General features: G+C 41.6%; 1 protein-coding gene across 3 annotated transcripts in view; it reads right to left on the bottom strand.

The window, feature by feature from the left end:
* Positions 1-2,798: 2,798 nt before the first annotated feature.
* APP (amyloid beta precursor protein) overlaps positions 2,799-18,605 on the bottom strand; it is a 210,389-nt gene continuing 194,582 nt past the window's right edge. For all 3 annotated transcript variants that reach the window (XM_034074572.1, XM_034074573.1, XM_034074574.1), the window contains 3 exons: positions 14,352-14,452; positions 11,132-11,278; positions 2,799-4,055 (listed from right to left, as the gene is read on the bottom strand). In XM_034074572.1, coding sequence (XP_033930463.1) covers positions 3,954-4,055; positions 11,132-11,278; positions 14,352-14,452 — 350 coding nt within the window. In that variant the 3' untranslated portion in view covers positions 2,799-3,953. The remainder of the gene's footprint in view (positions 4,056-11,131; positions 11,279-14,351; positions 14,453-18,605) is intronic.

Below are 18,605 nucleotides of genomic sequence, written 5' to 3'. Positions count from 1 at the left end.
AATCTTGCTGCCTGGAGACATTTTAACAGCAGCTTCCCCACCACCCACAAAATCCATTAGTTCAAACAATAAAAATGAGTCCTTCGGTCAGACAGCGATGGCCCTAAAATTGGCCTGGAAAGTGCAGATATAATGAGGATGGAGATTTTGGAGCTATGCGAGGATCGTGACAGACGTAATGGAAAACAGAGTGATCGTGAGCTGTTCTCTGCAAGGGTAACACCAGGCCTCACTTTGCTTCTATTATACTACCCCATAGCTGGAGAACCAAGTTTAGCAACAGTCAGCTACTGAATGCAGAGCACTGCAAGTAGTTTAGGGCTAGGGTGTTTTTTGGTGTGACTCCTTTAGTAGGTGACGGATAACATCTGAAGCTTCACCTTGGATCTGGTACTCATTGATCTGAGTGGGTCTAGGCAAACCAACCATGAGTGGGACAGCCAGCATCTTCAAAAGCCAGCAGGGGTGTGAGTGGCTAAGGAGAGTGAAGGTGGTCCTCATCCCCACCCAGCACCACTCTCCCTTTCCAGGGTCACCCTCACCAGCTCTGCTGACAGACCTGCAGTGTTAGCACTCCCTAACCCTATTCTGCTGAAACAACTTTTCCCATTAAATGTATCAACTCAACAGCCAGAGATGCTTTCATTTTATTTATTCCCCATCCAGAGTAATTTCCTTGGGGCTGGAGAGGGGAGTTTTGTTTCCAGCCCATAGCTGCACACAACCACCCTGCTTGGTTTATTGCTGAAGTGGGTGATATCCAATCAATCCCACACTTGGAAGTGAGGTGCTTAGTGACTGTCCTCTGTCTGCTTTTCTACCTTATGAACCTGTCAAACTGTTTTTTATTCACTTCTAATACAATCTTCTCACAATAAGGAGCTTGCATGGCTAGAGGAGGCTGCTGCTATTACCTGGGAGCTGTGATAACTGCTAGTCAGCTTTCGGGGTTGCAGCAGCCATGGGAGTGTTTCTCTTGAAATTTCAGGATCCTTGCTCCCCACTGTGCTTTATGTGCATGTCACAGTGTGCATTCATTGCCTTTCTGTCAGGAAAGTGCCTTTGCAGAGGGAATCATAACAACGGATTATTAATCAGTGCATAAAACTGAGTGATTAATTAACAGGTCATCCACGAGTAGCAAGAGCAGCACCACTGTCTCACTGGACAAATAACCCCACACCAGGAAGCTTGGTGTCTGGGAATTTTTGTTCAAAGCAATAGCATTTTCTATATCTGGGATTGCATGAGATTATGGTATTATCAATAGGATTTGCTCTAAAGGCCAGTGGCCCTCTGTATTTTATGGATTACAGCTCTCCTAGAAGGAATTTTCATAAAGCTCCTTTAATGAGACCATGCTAAATTGAATTATGTCCTGTCTTCCGCTCAAAGTGGGATTTTAACATGATACTGGATGTGCACACAGAGAAGAGTCTTATGTATTCCTTTCTAGGGGTATGCATGACCTGTACAACAAGACCTACACAGACAGACACGGGCCTAGCTCTAACTATTTGTAAATTAAAACCCAATAATTTGGTTGTTCTGGATCAATTTGGGACCTCTGCTCACCATCACCCATTATTCTGGCCTAAAAAGCCCAGCTTTAAAACCAGAGATGGTAAATTCTCTGGGGACACTGGTATTCCAGAGCTCTGATCCCTTGCACTGACTTCCCCTTGATACAGTGGGGATGGGAGAGCAGAGGGAATAAACACTCGACTGGTGACAGGCACTGAAGTTGTTCCTGCTACTGGTTCAGAGTAGGAAGTGCCTCTTGATCATCCTGCGTCCTCGCAGATGGCTAGTGAAGCTACCTGCCCTGGCTGTCTCCTTGCTCAATGGCCATTCCTCCTGCTCAGCCGGCCAGCACAGCTATGTCGCAGGTCAGCAGAGTTTTGTGGGAGGACATGGATGGGGAATGTAGTCAGTGCAACAGGGCTGGAAACTGCAGATTTCTCTTAGCCGAGACTCAGCTGCTCACCTGAGCTGTGCAGCCCCCCAGCTGCCACACTTCATCCTCTTGTGAAGACAAAAGCTGCAGGCAATGCTGGAGAAGAGGCTGCCACAGCTTGCAGACAAACTGAGTTAACAAGAGTCTTTCCCTGGATAGATACTGCTATCTTTACTCCTAACTCTTTTCTCAGTCCTGCTTTATCTAACTCATTTGCTGCACAGAAAGAATAATTGACTTGCTTTCTCATGCAACACGCATCTCCAGTTTTGTTTCATGACCCAGCCTGTAGCTCTGTTAGCTGATCTCCAAGCTCGACCTGAGGGGTAGAGGCCACCTTGGAAATCAACAACCTGTTGATTTTCTCACACACCACAGTCTCACCTCTCAGCAGACAAGCCCTGTGGCACAGGTTGCTGTGCTCTCCCTCTCCTAGAGGGCCAAGCACTGAAGGAAGCTCTCAGCTATGCTTCCAACCAGCAATGAGCAGAAGGTGCCAGGCTGGAATTTATGCACCACAGCTCACCATTGGCTTTGCCCTCTTCCTGCAGCTTTTGAGACAAACTAATGGTGGTGCTGTTTTACCCTCCCTGGGCATCTGCAGTTGTGGCACAGTACCTGGGGCTGGATGGTCGTGCTGCCTAGGAGGCTCTCCTCCATGTGTTCACCTATCAGGCACATTGCAGGGCAAGCTGGCAGCAGCAGAGCAGCAGCAGTGGGGTGGAACTTGCTGGCAAGTCGCTGCTGGGAATGGATGGGGAGGCACGTTAGTCATTCACACCACGCTCCTGCACGAGCAAGGGTGGCTGGTCAGCACAGAAACACACCACCACAACAGGGCTCCTCCAGGAGTGTATTTATTTACATTAAAAGACTATTATACAAACTGAAAGAGAGGAAAAGAAAAAAAAGAGAGACAACACCTTTAGTGGGGCAGGAGTGCTGAAGTCAGCGCCCCTCAGTCCCCACCCCATCTTGCTGCCACCTTCCTTCTGCTCTGGTCTGACTGTGAGTGCCGCAATCCTTGTAGGAAAACCCCTTCCCAACCCCCTCAATGTGAACATCCTCGCTTCCTGTTTAAGTGGCTTTCAGAATAATTTTCTGCCTCCAAAGAAAACTCTTGCCCAAACTTTTTTTCTTAATTTATTTATGTAACACAGTGTAGAAAGCTATCAATTCATACGCAATGGTTCTGTACAATCATCCTGCAGAGGATCCCTGTTAATTTTCGACCAGCAGGCACTTTCCCCACCCCCCCAGAAGTGCTCACAATTAACAGGGATTCTTTTTAGTATTTTTTTGAAGATCAAAAAGATACATGGAAAAGAAAATAAAGTTTACCTTTCAATGCCTAAAGTGTGCACATAAAACAGGCACAAAGAAATGAATGTGTATTCCCATGATTCCTACATCACTAATACAGCAGAGGCAACAATCTGTACAATAAAATGCAGCTGCAGAGAAAAGGAATTTCAGTAACTCATCTGGAATACTTTTTAAAAAATGTTGGTTTACTTTAAAATGCATAGTGATCAGAAAAAAATGCTCAGCGAAGAGAAGCAGCTAAACCCCCCCAGACACAGAAAGCATCCCCCATCAATTCTTAAAGCATATTTCAATTAGGACTTAATTTTATCACAAATCACAAGAATAATATACAACTGGCTAAGGAGCTACATGATAAATAATTGGGAAAGAGAATCTATCCATGCACTAGTTAAATACAGCTAACCTCTTTACAGTACACAAAAAACATTCATTAATAATGTAGTGTAAAGACTGAAATGTAAAGAGAAAGAGAGAGAAAATACATTACTGATTTTATTAATTCAAGTTCAGGCATCTACTTGTGTTACAGCACAGCTGTCAAAAGGCGAGAATGAGTAAATAATAAAACAGAGTGTTTTTCTTTCTTTCCACATTATTCTATAACTGAACACCGATGGGCAGTGAAGCAATCATTCTGCTGTCCAACTCGTGAGGCTGCTGTGGTGTCCTAGTTCTGCATCTGTTCAAAGAACTTGTAGGTGGGATTTTCATAGCCATTTTGCTGCATCTTGGAAAGGTGGCGCTCCTCTGGTGTCACTGCAGCATCCACCTGTCGTGAAAGGAAACCACCACCATCAGATTCTTGCTTCATTCACAGCATACCCCACATTTCCCCACTTCACAGACACCCAATGTACTTCATACCCTCCCCTGTACATTTGGGCAGAAGTCACTGTATGAAACACAAGACAGAGTTTGACAGGTTCTTTCTTGCCCGAAAGTAAGTTAGGTCCTGAGCCAGTTCAGCCCAAATCTCACAAGAAAGTTTAAATAAAAGTGTAAAATAAAGGTGGCTGGCAAGTGATAGTGATACTTCTCCACTAAACTGAGTACTAAACCTAAAATCTGGAGGCCCTTGATTTGTCTGAAGAGACAACTGTCTCTGAAGGCTCTTCTCTCCAAGTTACACAGGACTGTGAGCAGCATCATGACAAAATCAACAGAAGGCTCTGCACCCAGCAACAAATGAGAAACCAGCAAACAGCTCTGAAGAGCAAGAGGTGTCCTTTCCAGCTTGGACAGTCAGGTTCACTTTTCGGACAGAGTAACACGCAGGAGAAGATAAGGCAAAAGGAACAATTCTGCATGACTTCAAAACCAGCTGACCAACTCATCAATGCCAGCTTTGGTTTCTGTTGTCTGGCTCAGGAAGCATACAACTACACCAACAAAAAAGGACTACATTTTGCATCTCTCCACTAGTCCCTCATTATTAGGTTTCTCTCCCCCCTTGGATATATATCGGTATCTATACTTAGAACCAACTGCACCTCAAATGAAAAGAAAAAGCTTGCTAAGTAGCTGAAGGAAGTGGCTTGAAGCTGCCTTCTGTCTCTGTTGTGCTCTCAGATATGTGGCAGGTGCTGTGGTCTCAAGACCAAAAAAGAAAAATTAATTAGGAAAAATGAGGGTCACAAGGAAATGCCAAAAGTAGCCAGGCACAAGGTGAGCAAAAGATCCCATTGCACTCATGGAAATAGAAATCCTCTGGCTCCAAGGCTGAGCTTGGTTTGGTTTAGTGACAAAAAGCTTGATGAGTCTGTACTGGTTTAAGTATTTCTACGTAACAAAAATTGACCTTTCTTGATTACTTGGAATGCAGGCATAAAGACAGCTCAGTCAAGACTACTCCACTGAACAGCTGCGGTGGCTCCACAAATTATTTTCTTCCTTCACTGAACATTACAGTAATACAAAACTCCATCAAATTAGAGAGGGCAAGAACAGGCTCTAAATGTTAATGAGGTATTTTACCTCTGCCTTACAAGCTCAATAGCTGTTGTGTATTCAAAATCTACCATACCCTGGCTATCTTGCTAACCACCTATGAAAGCAAGCCTCCTTGTCAGCTATTTCACTTGCTATCTGGTACCCCCAGTGTTTGACAGCTCTTAAGAGAGAAGATAAAAAGCCAATTTTACCTTGTTAAAATTTAACATCAGGGAAGTGCCTAAAACTCTAGGTATGCACATTTTCCTTTGGATTCCGATTAAGTAGTGACCTTTAGGAAAAACATCCATTTACGTTTAGCATGAAAATAGCCTTTTAGATAATGGAAAGTGTATTACCTCAAGAAGCCTTACACAGCAGTCTAACTTACTCCAATCTTTAAATAAAAAAGCAAAAGAGAAGTACCTATGTCTGACACTCATTTAAAATCTACTCTACAATATTGGAAAGAGCTTAGTGAGGACAGACCTATGACCTTTGGTAAATTGTTTCCTGATTCCCTGGAGAGAGATTAAGGTTATGTCCTTCTGTGACTGGGACAAATGCAGGCTGTTCAGCTTACTGAGGCTGGTTATACCACACTAACACCATTCTCACAAGTACCACCAGAAAGCGGCTCCTCTCAGAGCCATCTTCTGTCCTGATGGTCTTTTGTCTGTTTCTGAAGAAATGGCTCTGTGTGGCACATGTACTGGACTGCTCAGAGGAACTGCTAACCCCAAATCTGATCCATTTTCGTATTGGTGTCCCTTCCATGTTTCATGTTTCCCTGCCCATGTTTCAACTCTCAAACTGCATTTTCAACCAACACTATCTTCCATCAAATCTCTCACACAATAATTACACATTTTTGTGAAATGCCCAGCTTTAAGGGCCACATACTGCTTTTGCTTGCAAGCTGCTGTGAAACTCTAGCTGCGAGTCCTGAGCTTTCCAGCAAGCCCCTGACTCTTGCCGGCAGAGGGTGGGACGTCAGACACAACAGATCACTGGCCTAGGCTGACAGGTACTGCCTGTGTTTCTGATCCTGCAATGTAACTTGACCTTTTCTGTTGTTAAAATATTGCCATTAAAGGCTGTCTTCCCCCCTCCCTCCCCCTTTTCTTTTCAAGTTGCATTTGTGTGGAGTAATTGTCTTATGCAACAAGTCCCAAATCCATCTATTTCTTCACCTTCTGTAACATGCTCTTAGGCAGTGAGATCCTGTTTATAGAGGGAAGTCACTCTTTAAGCTGCTCTTCACAGATTTCCCTTTTTTTGACATTTGGGGGGGGGGTGCGCAGGAGGGAGCCTGTTTTTCTTTTCCTGCTCCCTCCCTCTCCAAAAGTAACAAAAGAAACTTATTTTCCTGAAGGATGCAAGCTCTTCCAGCCAGCCCACATGAATGGTGAAGTGCTCAGCCTGGCTGTCAACAATCATTTTGATCCATCAAGGACAAGAGAACCCCAGGGAATTTCACAGCCCTTCTCCTCTTCAACCTCTACAACACCCAAATCCCCAAGACATTCCTGTACAACAAGGTGCTCAGCAGTGCACTCGCATTTTAAAGACTTGTCCATGTCTGCCTCTGAAGCCTTGTCTATGCCCAGAAGAGAAGGCAGTTGTGGGGCAGGGTGAGAGGTAGTGAGAAATGCTATTGCTGTTAGGCAGAGCACTTGTTTTCAATGTATGTCATCAGTCTAACAGCAGTAGGTCCTAACAAAACGACTAATCCCTGCCCTGAGGATCATGCAAATTTAACAGCGTTAACTACTTCCGTTGTGACAATGTTGCCATATGCCATCTGCTGCTGCTGGAGTTGTCACTAAGGTGGCTGAAAAGAGAAGAACAAAGCAGGGAAAACAGCAAACGTCCGTGTAGCCTTTTTCAGCGCTTACAGAAAATAAGAATACAAAGCAAGTGCACAGGAAAAGCCACACTTCCTTTCATTCTTGAAGGGGCTGCTGCAGCATCAATTCAGCACAATACCATGCTACAGAAGCATCTACTGCTTCTCCAAATCAAGAAGCAAGACTGCCACTATTCACAAATAAACCCACTGACGGATTCTCTTCTAGCATTAAATTAAAGCGCAGTATGAAGCTCTGGGGTTGAAGAATCAAGAAACTCTGTATTGATACATGCCTGGGAGCATCTTTCTTTCTGTGAGGTTCTCCCACTAGGATGGGATGCAGAGAAGGAGTATGCCAGAACCTGTGCTGTACTTCACATTTAAGCTCCAAACAACACTGTATTGAACTCTGTACCCAGTTTAGCTTAAGCCTCCCACTCAGCACTTCTTATTCAAGGACTAGAAGATGTGATAAGCACACAGCATAACCTGCTTGTGGGAAAGAAATGGGCTAAGACAACAACATAAATAAAAGAGAATCAAAGAAAGTGCAAAGCAGAAGAGGCTAAAGAATCTACGAGAAACTAGAGAAACTTGGAAGAAAATCAGGGAGGAGAAAGAGATTAGGAAAAAATATGATGAAGGCCAGTAAAATCAGACTGAATTTTTAATGCCCTTGCACAATATTCCGTATGTTAAGAGTCTCACTTTGATAAAACCAGTTTGTAGTGAAAGTCCAATAACCTCTAAAATGCAGCATTTATAGATGAAAGGGATTTACTGAGGCTTCTACCTGAAGTCAATTTTTTTCTTAAAATTTCCCCTTTAGCCTTCAAAATGACTAGTGCTGGTACTGCCTCTCCTTCCTGTAGCTGTCTGCTGCAGGATAATCCATCCAGCTGCCAACCTACGTGCACTATTGCTCATCCTCAATGTCGCCTTTTCTACTCCCTTTTACCCATTTTGACTCTGCCAAACTCTTCCTCATGTTCCTTACAATCTCTGTCCTAGGTATTGCTCTGCCAAACAACATGCCCCGAACCAGATTACTTCCTTGTCAGCAAATCCCTAAAGCCCTTTATCATAAGAAGCTTTTTGCACCCATTATGGAGGTGACAGAACTTTAACGCAGCACCTAAGAGGTGTGAGTAATCTGGTGCTGCTGCGAAGCAGTCTTGAGACTTCTCTTTTCTACAACATGATGCCTCTTGCGAAAACAGCTCAGATGGGTAGATAACCTCTGTTGAGACTGTTTGTCCATCTATTCCCCTCTGCTCCATCAACCTATGGATATGGATCTTTCACAAAGAAAATCTTAATGTTGAGTCAGGGAGATGGCAATGCTGCAGAAAAATTCACATGTTGCCTCTACACACATGGGGCAGATCAGTAACCCAGGCAGGAGATGCTGGTGGCTCTCAGAGATTCACTGAACACAATGGTAAATGGATGGTGCCTAATATACACCTGCAGATCAGACTCTTGAGAGATGGGCTTTGGAGAGTACTACAGCAATTTTAATGTCAACTCTGCTACTGCTGTGAGCCCTCCCATTGTCACCTCTCCCCACATACTCCTGCTGGAGGTGCTGCCTCCATAACAAATGAGCTTCAAAGAGAAGATTCTCACAGAAGACAAGCTGAGACAGTCAGCCACTGTCCAGAGCACAGGAGAGGTGAGAATCTCTCTTTTGCCACCTGTTTCATGGAGGAAGTAACCTCCTGCAGACAGCTCCTATGTGCACACATAACAGGTAATGTTCAATTCCTCAGCTGGTTATTTACTTAGCTGTGGAAGTCTTTTTCCTGAGGAAGCTGAAACATTTTGATTCTCAGATGTGGGAGAAAATCATTAGGACACTTTTTCAAAACAGGACAAGTATATTCTTCCTTAGAGCTTCAAAAAAGACTAACAGGATTTTTAATAACATCTATTGTTACAGAAATCATAGTGAAATGAGAAGTTGTACTACAGAAATGACTTTCTGGAAGATAAGCATACAGGTGGAATAGGACCTCTTTCCTGATCTTTCATCCATTATCACAGAGTTAAATTCTCACAGTAACTTCTGACATGCAACAAATAGGTTGCACAATTTGTTACCATACACTCAGCCAACCCAGCTCTCATGTACAGTTATTTTTACATCAAGTGATTTTGCCCTTTCATGCTTTTTGTGCATAGCACATTAAAGGTGTGCTGCTGCTAAATAGATTCATCCTGTCTAGAATGGAACAGCTTAATTTTGAAAACATTTTATGATTAAACATCAACTGTATATGGAACTTTGGATGGATTCCCTTCCTCCCAAATAAGTGCTACAAAATTTTCACCAACCTAGGAAAATATAGATGTTATGCCTTTCTTGCAGGCGAGAAGCTCAGACAGTGAGGTTATGCAGTCTGCCAAGACCACAGAGCAAGTCTGGCAGAATGAGGAATCCTGCCTGCCAATGCCAGATACAATGCAGCAAATCTACAAGGCAAAACCATCTACAGTGTGGTACTATAAATCGAATATCTTTGTACATCCACATGCTATGGCTTTATGGTTTTATCTGTAAATTGTTTTTTATCCCCTAAGTGATAATGTCATTTTGATATGAATTACTTATTCAGCTTGCGCGTGTTATTTCTAGTCCAACATTTCCAAATTCACTGTCACTGAAGAAAGTCTGTAGGAATCCATGATTGTCTTTGCCATGCTGTTCTACCAGGTGAAGCTCACCTGAAGTTTTAAGGTGTTACTGCAGTAATGGTCTGTCTACATCCAATGTCTGATTCAGGCCTTTGGCCTAGCAAGCCTCCTGGCCTAATTCAGCCAAAGAAGGGTCTGATGTGCAACTGTGGGCAGCAGCTATCAACTTTGTGGTTTAAAATTAAAACCTGTTACAATTTGCTACAAAATGAGCTGGAAGCTTTCATATGGAAAGTTAAAGCTTAAATTCTTGTTTGCTATTTCCTGTCTCTTGGTCCAATATTCTGCTGTCTGCTGAAATCTCACCCCAAAGAGTTGGCGCTCTTCTGACCATGTCTCTTTGGAAGCTTTCAAACCACATGGGCAACCACAGCATGGATGCAGGGATGCACAAGCACTGTGCAAAGGCTTACTGAAGTATTTTTAAGAAATACTTTTAAGACCCTTCATTGCCCCAGACAATGGAATACATGCATCAGGAAGCATGTATGTCTGTAGCAAGACCTAGGTTCATTTACCTCCAGGTGAAACCAATATAACAAAACCTGGAAGGGAAAACACGTGTTTCTAGTCCTTGCTAGCACAAATACTATCCACAAAAGAGACACACAGTAAACTATGCATCAATATGCAAGAGGGAAAAAAAAGTTATATGAACCCCCTTCCAGTTCTCATAATTAAATTTTTCTGCTTACAGAGATCTTGTCTTAAATCCAAGAAACAAATGAAGCATTTTAAGTTGCTGCAAACTGACCAAAACTTTACTTGGTACATTGGGAAGACACAAGGGTTTTCACTTTGAAAACCTCATATAAGAGTCGATGTATTATTTGTTTCTCAAATCTATGAGTTTCAGATTAGCCATAAATCAAAAGCTGTTAGTGGCAAAAGGAAATTTTGTTTATAGAACAAAAAGTAATAAAGTATCTGGATAGGGAAAATCCTTGTCATGTACAGCACAATCCACAGAAGAGCTGCCTCAAATGTTTATTTGCAAGCTAAATAAAGAATTCTCTGTGTGTGAGCTCCCAACAACAGTAAACCCAGATTTTTCCTCTTGTGCAGTATCTGTTCATTGCCTACTTAAATTTCTTATAAAATGAACCTTCACATTATGTGGTAATTGGTCTGGGATAATTCCAGAAGAGATATTTGTGGTTTTACACCCAACTTAATATGATTTATATTGTGCCTGCATTTACTAAGTAAGGCAATTTGAATCCACTCTGCTAGACGCAACTACTCCAACTCTGAACACAAGGCTTGCCAAAACCATGGTTTCTTCATTTGTAAATGCATTTATAGAGAGAGCAGTGTGTTGACTGTTGTACACGTTACACCAGTTGTTCTTGGTAGTCTTTTCTTACCTCCACAACTCCATGGTGAATAGATGTGTACTGCTTCTTCTTCAGCATCACCAAAGTAATGACAATGACTGTTGCTATGACAACACCTCCCACCATAAGTCCGATGATGGCACCTTTATTCGAACCCACATCTTCAGCAAAGAACACCTAAAAAGAAAAATAAAGGAAAGTGGCTAATAAAAATCTCACTGAATATTTGGTTAACCTGTCCAGCAATAGAAAGCTTGTTGAAGTATCGGTAACTAAACACTATACATTTTTATATATATTATATATTATTATTCCAATGATATATATTATATATTATTATTCCAATAATTCAAAACTGTATAGCTATACCACAGTGCTCTCACAGCTGGAGAAGAGCAATCTGTGAAATCCGGATTGCCTTTGGTGTAGCAGTGCGGTGGCTAAATGGAAGACTCATCTCTGTGTTTCTGCTTCACATGGGTCTTATGGTAGCAGCTGCTTTTTTCCTTGGGTAAGCAAGTCAATATAATTGCAAAATGGCTGATGAGCATGTAGAGGAGTAACCACAAAGCATACAGATTTTTAACTTTTAGAATGCTAATCATTAAAGGGCTCGCAAATCTACATCTATGTGGCTTGTTTGGACCATGATGCATTTCTTTTATCAAAGAGTAGTGAAGAACTGTAGGACAACAGTGGAACTTGCATGTGGTTGAGGTTGGAAGAAGATTCTTACACCAAAGAGACAGAAGCCAACCATGCTGATTCAAGTGATCATCAAAGGATGCTTCTACATTTTGCAGGATAAAGGGAGATGGGTGATGACAATGCTCATGTGAGACCTAGATGAGGTAACACTTGTGTGAAAACACAGATCACCTGATTATACATACTGATGACAACAAGGACAGCAAGATTCTTTACCATGCATTCAGTAAGAATGGCTTTCAGCAACAGGAGCAGGTATTAAAAGTGGTGCTTGTTTTCACTGTCCTGTTTCGCATTCAAGCAATATGCTAGATTACTTCATATCTATGCATATTTTACAAACCTTTTATCTGCTTGTCAACAGCAGCCTTTTGCTATTATTATTTTAACTAAAATGGGCAAAAAGGATTACATTCACAGAATTGTAAGACTACCTCACTCTGAAAGACTAAATACTTTGACAAGTATTTAACAAAAATGCAGAAGGAAGCAGGAAACCAGCTGAGAATTATAATCAGCTGTGTAACATTTGTATTTTAAGAAACACAACCTTCCTCAAAGAGGTATTAAAGCATGCAGTATAAATATTTATATTGTTCCTAGTCATCAGCAAAAAATGTGTTTGAACAAGATTAAGGATTCACTAGTACATACACACAATGGAAAGTGTTGGCATAAGCTGAAATGAAGTAGCAATTTCTTCTGACAATTTTACCTGCCCAGGACTGAAATTCTGTTACCATACTATGTAGGAGCACTGTTGAAATGTCCCAGCTAATATACACGTGCAACAGAGGAAAGCCTTAAGCACTTTGAGCCATGAATACCAACTTAATGTACAGTTAAAACATGAACAACCATAAAGGAGAAAATCACCGCAATTTCTGCTCAATTCAGAAGTTTGTGTGCAAAATACAATGTGCAGCTGAATTCAAAGCTATATCCTAAGGAGACCATTTCAATAAATCCTACCAGGGCACAGAGGAAGAAAACATAGATGAAAAAGTATTTTCTGTTTAATGCTTTTGAATTAAAGCTAATGGAGAAGGGCATTGGTTAGTATATGGCATGCGGTAGGCAAGCAATACTGTGTAAGGCATCACTCACTACTTTCTCAGCAATACCAGTCTCTCTGCTCAGTTTCAACCGAAAAGACAACCTAGAGGACAGCTTGCCAATATTTAAATAACAGCTGTACCTATGAGTAAGAATTATGGCATAAAATGCTTTAAAAAGCTGGGAAGATCCCATTTTAAGCATAACACAAATTACCCAAGTGCAGGGATTACAACTCATTCCCTATCAGCCTCTATGGTTAAGGGTTGTTTCCAGCATCAAACTGCTCATCAAACCACTTAAACATTAAAGGTTACTGCTGGGAAGTGCATATGACACAGGATCTATAACTACTGTGTCTGAAATACATTCCTGCATGTGCCTTCCCTTCAGTAAACTGCACAGGTTTACTCCATCAGGATGTTTAACCCATCTGAGCAAGCATGTCAGAATTTCCCAAATTAGTGCTAATGCATTTTGGATTAGCTCATCAAACTGGGAATTCTCAGTTCTCAGCATCAAAGAGATTGCAGAATATCTGTTCACACAGTGATTGCCTAGTTCAAATGCAAATTTGAGTCCCACGTTAATTTTAATTTTCAGCAGCACTTAAGCTTTAAGAAAAAAAGCTTTCAAGTTTAATATCTGGATAACAAAAGTCATACAACTGAAATCTCATCATGTAATGTGCCTTTAAAAAAGAGGAAGCAGGAAAGGTTGGTAGTCAACATTGCTGTATGTGTTCTTCATTACTTACTAAGGGACTGAAAAAAGCTTTTAGGAAATGCTTGCTCTAACTTACATTATTTTTGGTTGCTACTTTTGTGCTCCTAAAAAGCACAGTTCGAATGGACAACATTTTGCTCCTACCTGCCATTCACCTGTTAGTAATTTAATATACCTTAAGGAACAAAACACACAGATAAATCCAAGTATAATTAAGGCCAGTAGAGAATCAACTCTTATCCTAAGCAGGCAATATTGCGAAAAGTTATGTTCCAGGGAGTTCAGCCTCCTTCATGCACCACCACCATCTGTTTTGACAGTAAGGGAATCTATTCCTGAAACAGTGTCACTCTATTTCTTGCTGCATCATACTGTGGGTCTCCACAGCACTTTTCTTCTGTTCTCTTTTAAACTTACTTACCATTCTCTTGCCTCTGTATACCTTCTCTTTAGTTACGAGACCATGATGGATGGAGGGTTTGACAAGCATTGTCCACATGACTACATACAGTCACATGGCAGTGCAATGAAGGCACTATCAGAATTTCCTCTCTCTTGAGACTTAATGGCTTTCCGTCCTCTCTGCTGACAATATTCCAAATTTACACTCATTTAAATGAGAACCAGAAAAATCATCATCTGTTCACATGAAATCTTTCAGCATCCACATTACTCAGGTGAAACATGGCCATAACTGAACCTTAGTTCAAGACTGAATTGGCAACTCAAAATGGACAAGTGGAAAGCACCGTTCACTCACCAACTTTTGATGATGAACTTCATATCCTGAGTCATGTCGGAACTCTGCATCCATCTTCACTTCAGAGATCTCTTCTGTTTTAACATTGGTCAACCCAGAACCTGCATTGCACCACAATGATAATTCATTAAAGTCATCGACTCAATTACATTTTGCTCACCTCCACCATTACAAGAGCAGACGGCAATCATTCACGCGGAGGAGGTGTGATGCAGTGTGAGAGGGAACAGGGAGGAAAGTGAGGTACATTGGATGTTTCAGACCCACTGAGGTGACACAGAATGAGCTGGTAAAATTTCTCCTCTGTTGAATGTTCCTTAATCCACCACAGCTATATTGGTACAAACATCAAAGTCTTTCAGCATGAAACAATGCAAGAACTAAGCTGCAAGGGACCAATAAAAGTCTCCTGAATTGGCCCACAGGATGCAGACAGATCTGCTCTGACAGCCTCTTTAACAATGTCAAGAAAATTTGGTATTTAGGCTGAAATCTTCCTCCTCCCTGAACTCAGGCTGATGTAAGGAAAAAAAAGCACACAGCCATGGTGTAAGGTGGGAACCCCAGATATGGTATTTTCATGCTTCCTGTGGGTCTGTACCTTTTATGTAATCATGCACAAATAAGGGTTATTAAAATGTTCAAGCTACACAGTTCTTACTTGTTTTTGTATTTTAGTTCAGAATTAATATGATTCTAGTCTTGACTTCTGTCTGAGGCATGGTCACTGTCCCTGATTAGAAGCACACCATAAGGCAAGCAAAGCTTGCAGCCATTTTAATTGTAGATATTTTGCAGTCCATTCTCCCCTTATTGGTGTAAAGGGGAGATGCTACAGCTGTCTAACTGGAAAGAAGACCAAGATTTTCTCCTAGAAAACAGCCTGAGGAGAATGAGCCAGCCTTAAAACAGCTAAGCAGTACATCCTGTATGTGTGTCCTGAATGAATGTTTTGTCCTGAAAAGCTGGCTCTGGCTTATAAAGAACATATGGGTATTCATGTAGCTGGTTATTCTCCTGCTCAGTACCAACTGATTGACATTTGTATTTCTTGGAGGTACAAACACTGCAGAAGCATGGTGTTTATGAGATGTTATTTCCTCACCCTATCTAATGTAATAAGAACAAACTGCCTTTAATTCCTCGTCTATATTTATTTTAGCATTTTAGCACCCCGCCTCCTCTCCCCAAGCCTTCCTTCTTAGTATTTTGGGCTGACCTTAGGCTCTGATGCAGAGGAAGAGCCTCTTTTTAAAACTCTCAACATTACTGACGGCTCTTGTGCTCCACTGTGTTTCTGGACTCTCAATAAATTCTTGAATACTTCCATGTGCCAATGAGCTCCACAGTCTGAAGTAGCACTCCAAGCAAGAATTACTGCCCTTTTATTGCCTCTGAATGTGCAATTTCTTTTTCATTAAATGCTGATTTATTTGTGTATTATGAGTCAGCAAGAGCAGACCTTTCCAAGAACTTCTCTGGCCTGTACAGACAATTTAATTCAAAAGTTCTGATCTTTGTTTTCAGAATAAACCATGCAAAGGAGAGAACAAGACTCATCTTCACGCAGTGAAGTATTTATGGTTATTTTCCTGAGCAGTCTGACAGCCCAGAAATTCTATCTTATAAATGTCTTTTTTTCCCCTTTTTTAAGGAAAAAAGCACATAAAGATCTCCAATTTCTTTATTAAGCATCTGATTTTTGATGCCACATTACTGTACTGACACAAGTATATTTTAACATTTATAAATGAGAACATTTCTAAATGTAAGAACCGTAAAGTACTTGAGGAGTTGCAGTTTGAAAACAAACTATCACGTTCTGTCAATGAAATGCAGGGGGATAGAGAGGTGAAGAAAATAAAGCCCAGGTGGTACCTGAAAAGAGTTTTTAACATTCTATCCTTGAAGCAGCTATGGTTTTCCAGATTAAAATAGGAATAAAATTTACTCTCCTTTGCACATCGTTTCAAAATAGCCTCTACACCTGCATCAGTGGGAAATGAAGAAAATGAAAATGTGTATCTGGCTGTACGCCTCTTCAACCCTTTTCATTTTTAGGATCAAAGGGGATGGGGAAAAACCCAACAGCACAATAGCAGTGTCTTGCACCAGTTAAACAGCTGGGTGAAAGGGCTTTCCCAGGATTTGGTTCACTGCCCAGAGCTGTAGTGGCTGATGAGGCGGCCAACTCCCAGCTGCTTGCCATCGTGCATAGCCACACTTGCTGCACCTTTGACACGCTGGCAAAAGCACCACATGGAAACTTCTCCAAGGCAAGGGCCTGGGGAATTGCACAACACTCCTGCTACAACTGGCAAAGTCATTGAAGCTATAAACATTGACTAGAACATATCCATACATATACAACAAAAATCAGTGAAGAATCAAGTTGTCTTTTGTTGAGGGAAGTCCTGCCTCCCAAACCTTCTAGAGGTCACTGGAAGAGTTAGGAAGCACATGGGAAACAGTGATTCGGCTTGGATGACAAAGATTAAAAGGGAAAGTCCTACATGACTTTCTATAATTGATTAAAAGACAGGAAATGAAGTGTAAATACACAGTCATTTTAAACAATGGAGGAAGGTTACCAGCAGGGTCCCATAAGGATCTGTGCTGTGCTGTTTGTAAAGTGATCTGGATAAGGGAGTGAATAGTGATGTGACAAAGTTTATTGACAAAAAAGAAAAACAGAGGATAGTCAAAGTAAAACCAGCTGCAAAGAACCACAGAAGGATATTACAAATTCTGAGTGCACAATAAAAGGGATATAATGTAAAGTGGTGCTCGCAGGGACACACAGCCCTAATACATACACAGCAATAGGCTCTAAATTATCCCTGTTCCACTCAGGACAGAGACCTTGCAGTCACTGTGGGTAACTCTCTGTGGGCAGTTGGCTCAGTAGCAGTCAGAAAGGCAAAGAGAAAGACGGGTGTAATTGTGAGGGAACAGAGAAAACAGAAAACATTGTTACAGTGCTGTATAAATGATGTAGCCTCATTTTACATCTGGCCATCCATTCTGGCCAACCCACCTCAAACGAAGGCAGAACTAGGAAAGAGAACAATGCAGGGAGACACAGACAATCACTGGTATGGAATGGTTTTGGTACATGAAGGACTAGACAAATTGTGAGTCTTCAGACTGGAACAGACAACCCAGAGGTAGCACTAGAGAGGCCTACATGACTGTGAACAAGGAGAAAGTCTACACAAATGGTCATTCATTATTCCTTCTAAGAAATGACAGGTCATTAACATGGCTGTGACAGAGCAGATTAAAAATTAATGAAAGTATATATTGGCATAATGCAAAATTGGACTGTGGAACTCATTGGCACAAATCACAAGGATGTTCAAAATACAAAGGAACACAAGCAAAAAAGAATGCTCCATCCACGGTTACTAAGAACAACAATGACAATACCATTTCCAGTCCTAGAACCTATCAAATGCTGGCTGCCAAAGGCTCAGTGGATGTACCAGGAGCATAAAGCAGACATGAAGTCTGTAAGTATCCTGTATGCACCACTGCTAGAGGCAGGATAATGAACTTGGGTACTTCTGCTCTTGGGATCTGACCACTTTTACTAAAAACAAGCTACAATAGCTCAGACCATGTGTCTTTGTTAGCTTCCATTAAGTAGAGCCATAGGCAGGAGTTACAGCACCATTTCAGGGGGCAGAACAGGTCAGGAGCCTTCACATCAATGAGTGTGTGACAGAGGATAAATTCATCAGTAGTTTCAGCTACTGGAAAAGTGCAGGCTCAGGCTTCCCTAAAGCCACAACTCTTTGAGGGCTGGCTTGCCCCTCTTCCTGTCTCCCATCTAACAGCAGCGTTTGAGCTGTACTTCAGCATGCAGTGGGTTAAATGATCTTTTGTCTTGCTATCAGGCAGAAATATTTTGCTTTGGGCCAGGTGACCAAGGTCTGGTGGCCTACCTGGCCTTATCAATCCATAAAACCGCCAGGAGATCTAAACACAAAGTAGGAGCTGCTATTAGGAAGTTAATGACTAATTAAAACTTAGTTTTGGTAGCTAGCACAGGCAGAAGGTCAGAGGCAGAAAAATCTTCTACTGCACTAACAAACCTGATGGCAATTTTTTCCTTCCTCCTATCTCCCTTTGAGCTGAGGAAAACAACTTTTAGAAGTATGACTAGGGTAAACCAGCAGTCTCCTGAAAATAACTGATTACACAGTAAGAGAAGCAGGACTGTACTGGAATCTATTAAGTACCTGGTATGAA

This window comes from Melopsittacus undulatus, chromosome 2 (genome assembly GCF_012275295.1).
Source record: "Melopsittacus undulatus isolate bMelUnd1 chromosome 2, bMelUnd1.mat.Z, whole genome shotgun sequence".
In the NCBI taxonomy this organism is placed as follows: domain Eukaryota; kingdom Metazoa; phylum Chordata; class Aves; order Psittaciformes; family Psittaculidae; genus Melopsittacus; species Melopsittacus undulatus.
This window is presented reverse-complemented; position numbering and strand designations above follow the sequence as displayed.